General features: G+C 33.9%; 2 protein-coding genes across 2 annotated transcripts; one reads left to right on the plus strand and one right to left on the minus strand.

Annotated features, from left to right (window-relative positions):
* The first annotated feature begins 4,345 nt into the window (after positions 1 to 4,345).
* On the plus strand, positions 4,346 to 8,333 carry LOC107930241 (granule-bound starch synthase 1, chloroplastic/amyloplastic). The gene is made up of 14 exons (XM_016861831.2): positions 4,346 to 4,608; positions 4,807 to 5,159; positions 5,277 to 5,357; positions 5,470 to 5,568; positions 5,692 to 5,781; positions 6,056 to 6,119; positions 6,203 to 6,303; positions 6,391 to 6,500; positions 6,604 to 6,847; positions 6,936 to 7,112; positions 7,218 to 7,409; positions 7,489 to 7,575; positions 7,683 to 7,811; positions 7,914 to 8,333. Exons 2-14 carry the CDS (start codon positions 4,824 to 4,826, stop codon positions 8,028 to 8,030), a joined length of 1,827 nt encoding a protein of 608 aa, XP_016717320.2. The 5' UTR covers positions 4,346 to 4,608; positions 4,807 to 4,823; the 3' UTR covers positions 8,031 to 8,333.
* A 356-nt stretch (positions 8,334 to 8,689) lies between these two features.
* LOC107930240 (ubiquitin carboxyl-terminal hydrolase 9) lies at positions 8,690 to 15,304 on the minus strand. Its single transcript, XM_016861830.2, has 13 exons — positions 14,877 to 15,304; positions 14,430 to 14,690; positions 13,865 to 14,009; positions 13,484 to 13,543; positions 13,269 to 13,364; positions 12,792 to 13,187; positions 12,527 to 12,667; positions 11,797 to 11,967; positions 11,146 to 11,403; positions 10,907 to 11,055; positions 9,861 to 10,397; positions 9,481 to 9,751; positions 8,690 to 9,293 (listed from the first exon to the last, which is right to left on the minus strand). Exons 1-13 carry the CDS (start codon positions 15,026 to 15,028, stop codon positions 9,132 to 9,134), a joined length of 2,799 nt encoding a protein of 932 aa, XP_016717319.2. The 5' UTR covers positions 15,029 to 15,304; the 3' UTR covers positions 8,690 to 9,131.
* Positions 15,305 to 15,660: the final 356 nt, after the last annotated feature.

Genomic DNA, 15,660 nt, shown 5'->3' on the forward strand with positions numbered 1-15,660 from the left:
ATTTGATACATATAAATTTAAATCCCTAATTATTTTTATTCAATTTTTTATAATTTTTCAAAGTCAGAACAGGGGAACCCGAATTCATTCTGACCTTGTCTCACAAAATTCATTATATCTCAAAATTTACAAATCCATTGCTTACAATATTTCTTCTATGAGAAACTAGACTCAATAAGCTTTAATTCCATATTTTGTTCATCTTCTAATTAGATTCCTACAATTTTTGGTGATTTTTCAAAGTTAGTCTACTGCTGCTGTCCAAACTGTTTTAGTGCAAGCTGTTTATTACCATTTTTCCCCTAAGCTTTTAATAAATGATAATTTCGTCCCTACTCAATTAGCCTCTCAATTGAGCTGATTTTTCTCAATTAACATTTTATTCTATCACCTTAAACTAGTTTACAACCTTTAGGAATCAGAATTTCAGGAATAGACTTTAATTCCAAACATTTTCACAATTAGGTCCCAAAAATCAATTTCCATTGAAATTGCCTAATAAAATCATCTCATAAACAAATTAAAGCTTTAATTTCATTCTATTTCATCATAAACTTACAGCACTCAACCATGGTGACTTTAAATTTCATCCATGAAATCAAAAACTAATGAATTTAATAGTAGGATGTAGTTGTAAAAGTCTTAGAAACACAAAAATTACAAGAAAAAGGCAAGGATTAACTCACTTGGTGCAAAAATTATGAAATACCAGCTTAGAGAACCCTCCTATGGCATTTTTAGCTGCTGGAATTGAAGAGAAATGAAGAGAAATCTAGATATTTCCTATTTAGTCCTAGTTTTATTTAGTTAATTTTGCAATATTTCAATTTTACCCTTAATTTATCAATTTTTCTGCTGATTTCATACCCTTGCCGTCCAGCCCAAATAACTTTTGGGTCTAATTGCCTTTTATATCCTTTCTCATTAGACTAATAAGCTATTTAATCACTCTAGCAACTTTTACACCTATTACAATTCAGCCCTTTTCATTTAATTGACTACCCAAACATTAAAATTTCCTAACGAAATTTTAATACCACATTAATAACATTTCATAAATATTTATAAAATTATTTTTGACTCGGTTTTACAAGATAGAGGTCCCGATACCTTATTTTACCCAATTTCTTCAATAATTTCTTTTTCTAACTAATCACTAAATTGATAAAATTTTCCTATCAATATTTTCATACGATTTTCCTATCATATAAATTTTCAAGCAAAAATATTGAAATAAATTTCTCTTTAAATCAAATTTGTGGTTACGAAACCACTGTTCCGATAACATTGAATTTACGCCATTACACTTATAAAACTAAAATTACATGCATTAAGCAATATTAAAAAATGTACTACAAGAGCAAACAAACAAAAACTTCTAAAACTAAAGACTTATTAAACAATGAGAAATCAAACAAAAAACATATAAAACTTAAGACAACATGAGTCCAAATCGACACGTGAAATCATTTATTATTCTGAAATAGTCTCAAACCAGAAACAAATTAATAAGTTGACGAAGAGCTACCCACTTTCCAAGAAAAACTACTGGTGGCTAGTGAAGTTTTAGCAAACAACAGGCATTGTCATCTATCCATCACAATTTGTGAAGATAACAAATATACCCACTAAATAGATTTGCAAAGTGAAAAGAGAGAAGACGTGTGTAGTGAATGAGAAGAAGAAAGAAAGAAAGGGTTAATGGGAGAGGAAAAAGGCGGGCTATAGCTAGCCCGGAGGCTGATACCGCCACTAAAAAAACAAAAGACAAGAAGCAAACAACTTGGAGAAAAAAGAGAGAAAAGTTTTTAGGGTTTTTCATCCATATTAAGAATTTTAAATGTACTACAATTTAATACAATATGCATAATATAATTAAAATATAGATATTATATTAAAATAATTTTTTTGTTTAGCGGTGAAGTTAATGTCTTATTGATGTTAATAGCATGAGTTCAAATTCAATCACATATAAACTCGTGATACCAATTTAGTCAATGGCTTAATTAATAGTATAAAAATAATAGTATAGACCTATACAATTGATGAAGGTAATATAGTATACATAATATAATTAAAATGTAAATATTATATTAAAATAATACTTTTGTTTAATGGTAAAATTAATATTTTATCGATTTGAATAACATGTGTTCAAATTCAACCATATGCAAATTTTTTATTAGTTTTTTAATAAATAAAAAGACTAAAGTACATTCGAATAATGTAGCTTAATTTAATTACGAAAGGACATTTCGTAATTCTGGTGCCTAGTTGACTCGTGACACCAACTTAGTCACGAGCTTAAATAATAGTATAAATATACATTGGATGGAGGTAGTAAAATATGCATAATAAAATCAAAATATATGTAAAGGCCAAAGTAAAGCTTTGGTTGAGTGGTAAATAAGGTTTTACCTATAATATTGGTATGTGCTCAAATCTCACAATATACATATATATTTTTAAATAGAAAGACTAAAGTATCATCAAATAATATAATTTATTTTACATACGAAATGATATTTTTGTAATTTCCCTAACCGAGTTGATGTTTGGTTGACTTGTGTATCAACTCAATCAGGGACTTAAATAATAGTATAGATATACAAATCTATAACAAATATATTTATTAAAGTTTCATATATATATATGTGTCTATAAGCATGAGTTTGAATTTTTTTTTGAATTAACGAAAATACCTTTTATTTTCCCTCAAATTACTACATTCACACTTGTAAAATAGAAGTTGTGATAATTATTACGCATTTAAAAGTGTTAAAATTTAATTTGTAATTATTAGTTAAAAATGTTATGCTAATTTGAAAATAGAGTTATTACTTGCATAGAACGCTAAGCATAAAATATAGAAAAATTGCCGTGATAATTATAAATTAAATTACAAATATTAATTAAAAATTTGATGTAAAAAAATTTGTTGATTTTATTGATGTAAAATAGAGTTACTTTGCATTATGTTAATTAATATATTAGAGTTAATTATGTTAATTAATTATTGTTTTGAATAATATTACTTTACATTAATTAGATAAAGTAAAACTATATTAGATGTTAAATATGTTAAAAATAATTTAATTATGATTTGAATTATTCTTATTATAATATTCATATTTTAATTATATTAAATAGGGAATATTATCTTATGTTAATTACCATAATTAAAAATATAATAGTTAAATAAATGCATAAAGTCACATGCAAAGCATGTAACATTAGAAGCTTATAACACTTAAAAATTAAAACTCAATTAATGAATAACACCAACTCAATAAAATTTTTTGTAAATAGTATAAATAAACTACTAGATTAAACTAAAAAAATAATTTAAAAATTAAATCACCTCCTACTAAAGAGCTTTTCTGATATTACTATTATTATTTTTGTGAAAGACGTTGTATTAAAATTAGAGGAAAGATTGTATGAAACAGTGACGCCATGTCATCTGTATCCCTTTCCAATAGTTTTATGCTACATCAGTATTCTTATCCTGAATTTCAGGATTTTATCCTGAATTTCAGTATTTTAATTTGGATTTAATTTTTTTCAGGATAAAATCCTAAAATTTAAGATAAAATCCTGAAATTTAGGATAAAAATACTAATGTGGCATAAAACTATTAGAAATGGATACAGATGACGTGGCGTCATTGTTTCATACAATCATTTCCCTTAAAAGTATACTCTTTTTAAACTTTATGCAATGACTTGATGCTCAGAATGATCACGTCTTAAATGTGATTTAGATTTGAGTTGTATTAATTACATTATGTTTTGACTTATTATTTTAATTAAGAAAAAGATATACTCTTTCTTTATTTTAGAAAACGATATTGATTTTTGGTTCCAATTTCAATAGTGGAAAACGTCATTATTTACAAGTGTTCTGTTTGGTTGAACGGTAGTTTTCAATCTTTTATCAATATTGTCTTCTAACAAATGGTAAATAATATTTGTTAAATAATTTTTTTTTGAATTATAAGAGGTGTAAAATTCTCCTAGTAACACGATTAATGTGATTTGAACTCAAATCACGTCTAAAATGTAATGTGATTTGAACTCAAATCACGTCTAAAATGATGATGACTAATATTTGTTAAATAATTTAAAATGTGAATTATTTCTTTATATATTATTTTATATAATATATTGAAAATAGAAAAAAAAACTCGAAGTAGGGGAATAAAACTATGCGTAAAAATACATTTGTTGTACCCCACAAGTTAAGGACCTTCTCTGCTAAATCCTTGAGCCACAGGACTGTGCGGTGCCGTTTTGCACCTCTGTCATAACTTGAATAAATAAGCTCACATTTAGAACACGGGGACTGACGATAGGTTGAGAACCGCTAGTTGCCAGCATATTCCATGATTCTTAATACTGTGCTATGGGCCCCACTTTACACGTGGGAAACAATCTTGAGGCTCTCAGACAGTGCAAGGACATTCAGCCATTCTCCTGAAGCCATGTGCGATTGCAGGTCAGCCATGGATTCTGTACAAAAAGGCAGCTCCTGGGTTGAATTCATTGACCAACTTCCAAGTCCCTAACCAATAGCCATACATTTTCTGGGACTTTTGGAGTAGAACTGGTGAGTTAAGCTATGCATATGCATCTTTCTAACTGATTATGTGAAGCAACAGTTTCGTATGTTTCTGTTTCTTTGTTCATCCTATGATTCGAATTTGAGACATGTTGGAGTTCTTGTTATGTTTTTTTTCCCTTTCTAATTAAATGGTTTTGGAACTTGGGTTTGATTTGTTTTTGTTGATTTTTGTTTTTCTTACAGCTTGAAAGTAGAAAAGCATGGCAACAGTGACAGGTTCACACTTTGTTTCGAGGACTTCCCATGGAGCTGAAACTAAGGCCAATCTGAGTCAGACAGGGTTGAGGAATCAATCCATGACTCACAATGGGTTGAGGTTTTTAAACAAGGTAGATAGGTTGCAGATGAGGACCAATGCAAAGGCTGTTGCTAGGAACGCAGTGAAAGATGAACACCCAACTGCAAATGACAAGCTTTCTGGGAAAATTATATGTGGAACAGGGATGAATATTATCTTTGTGGGAGCTGAGGTTGGTCCATGGAGCAAAACTGGTGGACTTGGTGATGTTCTTGGCGGACTTCCTCCTGCAATGGCGGTAAGTATAAGCATGCAATAGTGCACATTATGTGTTCTTTTTGCCGCATATTCAATTTTCTGTTCATTTTGTTTATCAAGTGTTTGATGTTAATCCCCATTGCTTGACATTGATTAGGCCAAAGGACATCGTGTTATGACAGTGTCTCCTCGGTACGACCAGTACAAGGATGCATGGGACACTTGTGTCACAGTTGATGTAAGGTTTCCCAATCCTGTTTTGTTCCTTATATATACAGTTCAAAGTGAATTGAAATGAGTTATGGGTCTGGATTGGATTGTATTCTTAAAGATCAGTTCCTAATATGCAGCTAAAAGTTGGGGAAGAGATTTTGACTGTCCGGTTCTTCCACTGTTACAAACGTGGAGTTGATCGTATTTTTGTTGATCACCCTGTGTTCCTCGAGAAGGTTTGGAACTGTCTTTTTTTTTTTTTTGTTAATGTTTCTTTATTAAAGATTGAATCAGTTAACTTATGTTCTTATTTCCATTTTTTTATCTGTTTATTCATTTTCATGGTTGTGATGATTCAGGTATGGGGCAAAACAGGATCCAAAATCTATGGCCCTAGAGCAGGTCTGGACTACAAGGATAATCAATTGCGATTTAGCTTGTTATGTCTGGTAAATTGTCCTAATTATGATATTGTCTCTTTCGAATTCCAATAATTGTATGAGCCGGATCTTAGCTTAATTAGTTCATGCAGTCTCCTTTGGGGTTTGAATATCAGCCTTGTATAAGATGTTTTATGTGAATAAACTAATGGAAAATCAATTACTGCTCATCAATCTGTACAATTTGCAGTATTTCATATTGATTCCCACCTTAATGCTGGTTCACGATTCCGAATTACAGTTCATAATGTCAATCAAGTTAGTATAATTTCATCAATTGCAGGCTGCTTTGGAGGCACCAAGAGTTCTGAATTTAAATAGCAGCAAATATTTCTCAGGACCATACGGTACGGATTCTTCTTCTTTAAGTCTTAACCTTTAACGTTAAAAACTCTTTTGTCTTGAAATAATGGTCCTCCATCTTCTGCAGGAGAAAACGTTGTCTTCGTTGCCAATGATTGGCACACTGCTCTTCTTCCTTGCTATTTGAAAAGCATGTATCAATCAAGGGGAATCTATATGAGTGCCAAGGTAGGACGGCTTCTTTTCAAAGTGAAATCGTCTAATTTGCACATGCAGAAGCTTGGAGCTTACAGTATGATAAATAAATTTTTGCAGGTTGCTTTTTGCATCCACAATATAGCCTATCAAGGGAGATTTGCCTTTGAAGATTACTCACTTCTCAATTTGCCTGATCAATTCAAGAGTTCATTTGACTTCATGGATGGGTATGAATAAAAACATTTTTTGACCCTTTTGATATTTATGGTTCATATTGCTTCGATGAATTATTTTCAATAGTGATGGGCTTAAAATGGTTTCTATTGTCAGGTATGATAAGCCTGTCAAGGGAAGGAAAATCAATTGGATGAAGGCTGGAATTTTGGAATCACACAGGGTATTGACTGTAAGTCCATACTATGCCCAGGAGCTTGTTTCCGGTGAAGATAAAGGTGTTGAACTCGATCACATCATTCGTAAAACCGGCATCACTGGAATTGTGAATGGCATGGATGTTCAAGAATGGAACCCTACCACTGACAAATACATCAGTGTCAAATATGATGCAACAACTGTTAGTGTGCTTTCAATAACTTCCAATTTCTGGGTTCTTTTGAAGTATTAGAAGGCATGTTTTTTTATATCAACAAGTACTACTGCAGGTAACGTATGCAAAGCGATTATTAAAGGTAGCTCTTCAAGCAGAACTTGGGTTGCCTTGTGATGAGAATGTTCCATTGATTGGGTTCATCGGTAGGCTAGAAGAGCAGAAAGGTTCAGACATCTTGACAGCAGCTATTCCAAAATTCATTGGACAGAATTGTCAGATTGTTGTCCTTGTTAGTATCTATATCTGACCCTCACATTCGAGTTTGAGCGACATAGGTTGATACTGCTGCTTCAATGAGCATAGTAGTTTAATAATGGATCTATTTTGATTTCAGGGAACTGGTAAAACGGCCATGGAGAAGCAGATTCAACAGCTAGAGACCCTATATCCTGGAAAAGCTATAGGAGTAGCCAAATTCAATGTCCCATTGGCCCATATGATTTTTGCAGGTGCTGATTACCTTTTGGTTCCTAGTAGATTTGAACCATGTGGTCTCATTCAGCTGCAAGCTATGCGATATGGAACTGTAAATCCTTTTAGCCATTCCTTTCTCTGCGACCAACTGATTTGACTTTACTCATGAACTGGTTGCCTTTGTGTTACAGATACCAATAGTGGCATCTACTGGTGGACTAGTTGACACAGTCAAGGAAGGATTCACAGGGTTCCAAATGGGAGCCTTCAATGTCGAAGTGAGTAGGAAGAAGTGATTGTCTTTGTATGAAGTGCATTGGATGACTTGTCTATATTTTGACCATTCATCTCTTATGGGATTTTTTTTTTCTGTTTTTTTTTTCAGTGTGATACAGTGGATCCAAGAGATGTAGATAAGGTGGCTAAAGGTGTCATTAGAGCTCTTGCAACGTATGGCACTGGAGCCATGAGAGAAATGATCCAGAATTGTATGGCACAAGATCTTTCATGGAAGGTTCGTATTTTGAAGTACTCGTATTTAACACTTATATTTGACTCATATTTTCAAATTTGAGTGAAATGGGTTTTTAAATTGAAATCTATTTGATATATGCAGGGACCATCAACGCTGTGGGAGAAAATATTGTTGAGCTTAGAGGTTGCTGGGAGTGAACCGGGTATTGAAGGAGAGGAGATTGCTCCACTAGCCAAGGAAAACATTGCCACTCCCTGAATGTGGGTGGAGTCTAATTTTTTCCTGAGTTCCATTACAGATTTCTGCAAGCAAAATTCGGGAGCATCATCTGTTAACTGTTGACAGCCATTTGCTTCAACGGTGGAAAACCAACTCCCTTGTTCTGCTCTGTAGTAAATACTATTTTTGAGGTTGAAAAGTTAAAAAAGGCTTCGTATAAAGGATATATGTAGTAGTCAAAAGGTGTTATCTCAAGACTAAATGGAGAATCGATTTCACTGCATATAGCTGTTATGGGTTATATGAAGTAAATAAACTTCAACTTCTAATTCCGGTTCGAAATTGAGCTCTGTATATATGCTATAATTTACTGGGATTTATGCCATCAACTCAATTGAGAAAAAGGAAAAACTAAGGAAAATGCTAATTCACTTAATAAGAACTACCATTATATATTTCTGTATTTTCGTAGAAATTTTTTCCACCCACACAACATTTAATTGAAGCATGTGTAATTTCAAGATTTATTCTGATTAACAGCAGCAGTCCATATCAAGTTAAACACCTCAAAAACTTTTTCTCACCATATTCAATTAACCCATAGAAATGAGAGATGAGAAAAAGAAGGAAAATAAATAGGGTTGGGTCAATTCAGCTGGTAGAGATATAACTTGTGATAGATAAAGTGGGCAAAGAAATTGAACAAAATGGAACTTACAGTGGTAATCGATTCTAAAATCTTTACCACTTACTAGTATTGGCTAAACTTGAGACCAGTCATCTTCCAATTTTAATCGCCGAGTGTAGCAATCACTTGCTCATAATACAAATTAAGCAGCTACTACAAATAGATGGCTCCTATTACAAAATTAAGCACCTATTACAAAACTTAGTGGCTAGTACTATGCCCAAAATTTCTTTCAAAATGAAAATTGGAACTAAAATTTGCCCCTACCTTGAATTCTTGCCACCGTTCCGGAGTGAATTTGGTCCCATGCTAGTGTCATCTATCTTCCATAAAATGTGGGACCGCAGGTCAGCTTTGCTCAGCCAAGTACTGTCACAGGTGAGCACGGCATAACCTCAAATGGAAGTAGCTCCAAAAAACAATGGTATTGCAGAATGCTCTCAACTAGACTATTAAGAGGTGGAATGACTATATGATGACTCCCCTATCTCCATCTTTGATTCATTCACTCTCTTGTAGAACAACAGATAAGCGGCTGAAGTCTTGATGTCAGATTCGTTGACGGGAGAAACATGACTATCATCAAAATGATACCACCTATTCTCATCAATCAACTGCGGCAGTGGAAAAACAAAAAGACAGAGATAATCATTCAAATTAGTAAACTTGTATGAAAGCTAATCCAAACAAACATTAAATAATCCGTGATATGGACATGGTCGCAAAATGCATACTGTATAAGTATTATCCACAAGAGATGGCTATTGAGACAGACTAATGTCAGCTAGATTACAACAGTACCTTAGCATATGCAGTGTAGTGCCCGCCACCTAGACCACCATAATGGTTGCTGATGGCATATAGCTCATATACATAAGACTGCCCATCTTTGTTCTTGACATATTTGCTCAGATCAAGATTGTGAATTGGGAAATTCACAAAAGTATCAATTTTGTTCTTTAGGTATCGGCCATAAGTGAATCGTTTCAAGTGGAAAACAATAATCTCTGGTAGCATCCACAAGTCTAGCTTCTTTACAGCTTGCCTATGTTCCTTGCAACGTGGACAATACCTGCATTAATAATTTTGGTCACACCATTAAGGCATCAATACTGCTTACTATGAGGACGGACTCCACACTTATTATCTGAAATCCATTTAAACATGTTTAAAGCACTTACCACATGTCATCAGGCCCTAGTGGTTCTTCCACCAAGAAAGCATCCAAACATGAAGATAGAGAGATGGCTTCCTGCCGGGTCTTCTTAGCAGCTAACCCTGCTTTATGAACTTCAGGGATGTCCTTCAAGTAGCTGGCATCATATAGGCCCTGTTCTTTGTCAGTCCAATCCATCACAACACTTAAGATTTTCCCAGGTTCAAAGAGGGTATCCTTCTTAAAAGACTTGAAGTTCATAACCCTGTCATCTGTCAAAAGGAGCCGGAGTGATAAGTCCATGCTCAATGCACCCTCAAACTCTGCATTTTCAATTGACTGAGCATCAGAACTGCTGCATAGTTCATCCAGACCATCTGAGAGGAAGTCACTCCCTTTGCCAATATGAGCCTTAGCTGAAGAATGCATTCTTTTGAAAGGTGACAATACTTTAGATATAGCAGTTTCAATATCAGCTCCACTTGGTTGGTCTTCTCCCAAATAAGTTATCAATGGAGTTCCAAAAAGCTCTTTTCCACTTTTAAGATAATCTGTTGTGGATCTGGAAAGCCAAACATATAGGTTCAAATCTTGAACAAAGAAGAGAACAGCTTATTTATTCAACAAATTCCTGTGACTTTCACCCTCCCTAAAAAACCTAGTGAAAACATAAGATGAAATATCCTTCCTCCCCTATTGATTCATACGTGACTTTCTCTCTCACCCAAGAAACCTTTTAGTGAAAATATACGAAATATACTAACTCCCCATTCATATGATAGCACTTTCCTGGTAGACCCACACACACTTACAACACAGATCTTAAAATAATAAGTGCAGCAAAAGTCATGCACTCTTCTGTAGATTTTCTTAATCAAATTCATGACAGGTGAGTGAACAATCAATGGATGAACTACATGATGCAGATAATGATGATGATAATAACCAGACAATGACAAGGATGGATGAAACTATCGATCCCTAGTTTTCCCAAATATCAAAGTGCCTACAAATAGTAAATTAAATTAAAACAATATAATTTGCTTGGACCAATAGCTAGATTAAACTTACTTTTCCTGCCATCGATGAAAAATTACTAGCTTAGTTTTCTCCATCCCCTTCTTCTGAATTCGGAAGGCCACAATATGTTCATCATCCTTTATTGAAGCCAATGGCTCCAAGGGCATCTCCAAATACCGGTAAATCTTGTTTTCATAGACCTGATATAGAATATTGAATGCATCAGCCAATCAAGGTAACCTATAACTGAAATAAAAATGAAATTAAGAATCAATTCAAGCTTTGTTTGCCTCTGCAAGCAGAAGGTTCTCGTCAGTCTTCAAGCAACATGCAGTACGCAAAGCCAGAAGGAGATCTTTGCAGAAACCATTTTTCAGCACAGAGACAGTATATGGCATCGGGAGACCACTTCCGTCACCATAAAACACTGTCACTGTCATTGTCCTAGTGATAGCTGAAGGTAGTGGCAATGACAAATACATGAAGGGGTCAAAAGTAATTGAAATTTTGTTGCAAACTGGACAAACCAGCGTTGACTTATATTGACCCTGAGAAGCAAGAGCATCATCAAAATATTCCAATTGTTAGTAGCTAGGAGAAAAGCATCCTACATTCCCATGCTCAGAAACTCGAAGTAGCACATATTGACATGAAAGATGAATGAAAATAAATGCACAAGTACTGCAAAGCACTAGGCATCTATAGACTGAGAAATGGCAATGTAAGCAAAATGCAATCTCAATAATGCTTGAAAAATGGAATTGGTTGACAACCTGCTTAGAGTGGCACTGACAACACACTGACAACAAATCTTAGATTAGTAATTGCATTTGCCAGGTAAAAGAAAACCTGAGCGACTCTAACTTTCTGATAACTTTAAGAATGACTACAAGATGCGGCACTATATCAAAACATGCAGGTTCAACAAGAAAGTTACTCACTTGACAAACATCTACAATCACCGAGTCATTCCGGGCCTTGTGATTTTTCCAAGACTCAGCTGCAACTTCCTCATCAGGACGACCGTCTGCATCCTTCAATTCAATATAAGGTTTTTTTTTTACCCGATTCAAGTCTTCATGCAACCCATCCAGTAAGAAGGCCAAAAGTTCCTAAATAAAAGATGCTCCATCATTAGAGAAAGCATAAATCTGATCAAAGTAGTAGATGTTCTGCTTCAAAATGATACTATCCTAAGTTGCCTTTAAAGTACAATGCAAAAGATCTATAGTAAGCCTTTAGAATAAAAAAAGACATCAAGTTAAAGATCTAAGCCTTTAGAATAAAAAAAGACATCAAGTTAAAGCTTAGGCTGGTTCAAATGTGCATTACAAAACTATAACAGTAGTGAAGGCCAAAATATCTCTTGCCCTGCATACTACCATCACTAGAGATTAGACAACAGACAGCATGTTGCTAATACAGTCACTAACTGACAGGCCTTCCTAGGAGTAATTTTGGGAGTACCAAAATCATAATTGTAAGTCAAACCAAGCATCCTATTTGTTATGTTCAAACAATTTTAACATCATCACTTTCTTTAGAATTAATATTGTAGCAGTAAATATACTCCAGTATCATAATGCCCGCTGTTTTATGCAAGTTACTCAATTGCTGATACTGCAGAATAGAGTATTCATGCCTTATAAAAGGGAAAAAAAAAAAACTTACTTGAGAATCATGCTGGTTATAACCACTAAACTGGGGTGCAAACCGAGCAAGTTTTCCCTTAAATACACGTGGAGCAACTGCAGTTTGCCCAGAGGACCATAATTTTCGTAATAACTCACCAAAGGCAAGTGCAAGCTCCCCCTGCACAGGTATAACTTAGGTTAGAGATTTAGCGAAGTGCTCACAAAAAGGTGTCAAAATTGTAGAAATGAATAGTTCATGGTAAACTACAGAAACAAAAATGGTTGACAGCACAAAAGCTTACATGCATTCCCAAAGGATTTTCTGTGTTGATCTCATCACTGTAATCTTTCAAAAAATACTCAACAAGTGGCGGCGTGTGCACTAAACATTGAAGAGCACTATTCATAAAACAAGTATTTCCTAGGTTCTGCAACCCAGCCAAACCCCTCTTCTCTCCTTTTCTAACAGTGTTATAGGCATCAAAACCATCATCTGTATCTTTCAATCCTGAGCTTAAGGAACTTCCTGGATACTGATTTGATTTGTAACCAGAGGAGTGACCATTAGACAAAGTTGGCCCTCCAGCAATTGTAAAGGATGACCTTGAAGGTTCCATGGAAACCAAAGCTAGTTCATTTCCTGTAGAATCCATCCCAAATCTTGAAGAATGATGTCCATCAACTTCCTCCAAAAGAATCTGTAAAGTTTCATCAAACATACAAATAAATCAAAACCAAATAGAAATGGAAATAGTGAAGGGCAAGCAAAAGGTACTGACATCTTGATCCATCTGCAAGTTTGATTCCTCAAGGCTTCTGTTTGAAGCAGACAACTGTGTGTGCTTTCTCTTGTTGAAGTAATCCCAAATACGAGCCTAGCAATATATAATGAACCAAAATACATGATTGAAGTTGATTTAAAGCAAACAAATCTTCTTCTAAAATAATTATATAAAATACATGCTTAAAAGGAAAAAGAAAAAGACATGAGCACCTTATTCTGCTCTATTCCTCTAAGTGCACAAACCCTCTGGAAAAGCTCAGATAGAGAAGCCTAAACATATCATCCAACCAAAAAAAGAATAGAAGCGAAGGAAAAAAGGAGTTAGATCTGCATGGTCTACAACAAAAATGCAAATTTTCATGGACATTAAAGACTTGAAAGTGTAAGACTCAGAAACCAAATGGAAATTCCAAATCACTTCATAAATTAGTTACAATTGGAATGATTTCCAGTTTCATCATAAATTTCAAAACTTATAATGAGCAGACATCAACACTGGAAGCCTGCGTTTGCAAAATAATTTCATCACTATTACTTTCACTTGGCCTGGAGAAAGACCAATCCTCAAGTTGTAAAGATCAAAAGCTATACCTTTCTGCTTAACCATATAACTGACTGGCTTTCATCCCTGGAATCTATCAAGTTAAGACGAAGTGGGTAAACCTCCACATCAAAAGTTCTGTGATAGACACCCTGCAAAATCATCTTTCGTGGCAATGCTGGCCCACCTTTATACCTATAATAATAATAATAATAATAATAATAATAATAATAATAAACAGAAACAAATTTTACAAAAGGATATAAAAAATAATAATAAACAACAGAAACAAGTTTTACCAGCTATCTTATTGTACATTCAAAGTTGGCCCACATCAAAGTTGCTTATATTAATTGCTTTACCCAGGAAGGAATACTAATTGTCACAGCAAAAACGTGTCTGCACCTTAATTGTATCTACATCCGTTTTATTAACATAAACTACTAAATCACAATTAGCATCGAATAAACATCAAAGGCTTACAACTCTTCCAGGGACCTATATCAATAGACCTTCAAGTTGTTTGGTAAATCGGTAAACTTTCGAAGTGACCAAAGCATATACCGTATACATTCTATTTATTAATGCCAAAAATAGGCAGTGGTGAAGCATTACCATTCATGAAGCTTTACCCAAACTCTTTGAGGCACCAAAACATAATCCTGGCCTTCCATCAAATTTCTGCGAAGCTGTATCTCATTCTCCTTGCAATTGCAATCACTCCCATTTTGAACAATATCGGAGTTATCAATGGCACCGGGCATTTCTGCCACCATCGAAGAAGTCACATTCATATGCCAAGAATCAGAAGATTGGTTCCCAATCAGATTTGCATCAGCGTCTATCCCAACATACCTCTCCCACTTTCGAAACCACCTGCCAAAGAGGAAAAAAAAAAGAGGCAAAATTATTCCAAAATAAAAACTTGATAATTAATCCAATTTTAATTAAACACTGAGAAAGAATTTTAAAAATTCAAAAATAAAAAGCATTTTCCTCATAGATTTCCCAAAAGCATAGCAAGAAAAGGGAGAAAAAAATTGAAATTCGATTTAAACGGACCTGCTGGAAATAACGAAATACAAGTTGCCTTCTTTCAAATTACGCTCGGATTCGTTTCTTAAATCAATAACGATCTTTTTCTGTTCTTCGGGCGTGCACGGCAAGCAACTAACCCCGTCCTCCATCATGAATCCGGAATCTTGAATCGTCATGATCGATGAACACCCCTTGTTAAAATTAAAGCAGATTTGGATGACCTGCGGAGATCAGAAACCGCTTGTTCGTCGATGGAGAGAATGTAGGGAAATTGGAAGACACAATTACCAATGAAAATGGAATATTCGAGGGAACCCTAAACAGCAGATCGGGTGAAAAGGGGAGACTGGAGAGAGAGAGAAAGAGAACTCAAATTAAAATTACCGTCTTTTCAACGAACTTGCCTTTGTCTTGTCTTAACCCTTTATACACGCCTCCTAACAATTCCTCATACATAATTTGATTTTTTATTAAACATTATTATATTTTCTTATCAAAAGACTTCCACAATTAATTCTTAAAATATATATTTTTTAAAATATTAAATCCCAAACTTTTAATTTTTAAGTGGTACAAGAGTCCTTTTAAAGAAGAAAAATAGAGTTATATATGAGTTGAATTATCGATTAAGCTTAAAAATCTACGAGATTATTTGAAAAAAAAATAGAATCTAAATATTAAGTTCAAATAAAAGTGTGGGCCTGTTTTCTATTTAAATCGGGCTTTAAATAAATTTTTTAAGCTTGAATTTAATTCAATCTAACTATTTATATAAATTTAAATATATGTTTATAGTAACAATTAAATA

The sequence above is a fragment of the Gossypium hirsutum genome, chromosome A09 (assembly GCF_007990345.1).
Source record: "Gossypium hirsutum isolate 1008001.06 chromosome A09, Gossypium_hirsutum_v2.1, whole genome shotgun sequence".
In the NCBI taxonomy this organism is placed as follows: domain Eukaryota; kingdom Viridiplantae; phylum Streptophyta; class Magnoliopsida; order Malvales; family Malvaceae; genus Gossypium; species Gossypium hirsutum.

Excerpts from the sequence above, each read along its gene's own strand:
- LOC107930241 (XM_016861831.2), top strand. The coding sequence starts at position 4,824 with ATGGCAACAGTGACAGGTTCACACTTTGTTTCGAGGACTTCCCATGGA. Across the intron at positions 5,358-5,469 it reads ACACTTGTGTCACAGTTGAT|CTAAAAGTTGGGGAAGAGAT; the intron begins GTAAGGTTTCCC and ends CCTAATATGCAG. Across the intron at positions 7,410-7,488 it reads AAGCTATGCGATATGGAACT|ATACCAATAGTGGCATCTAC; the intron begins GTAAATCCTTTT and ends TTTGTGTTACAG.
- LOC107930240 (XM_016861830.2), bottom strand. The coding sequence starts at position 15,028 with ATGACGATTCAAGATTCCGGATTCATGATGGAGGACGGGGTTAGTTGC. Across the intron at positions 14,691-14,876 it reads TATTTCGTTATTTCCAGCAG|GTGGTTTCGAAAGTGGGAGA; the intron begins GTCCGTTTAAAT and ends CCTCTTTGGCAG. Across the intron at positions 9,752-9,860 it reads CTAGGGCCTGATGACATGTG|GTATTGTCCACGTTGCAAGG; the intron begins GTAAGTGCTTTA and ends TTATTAATGCAG.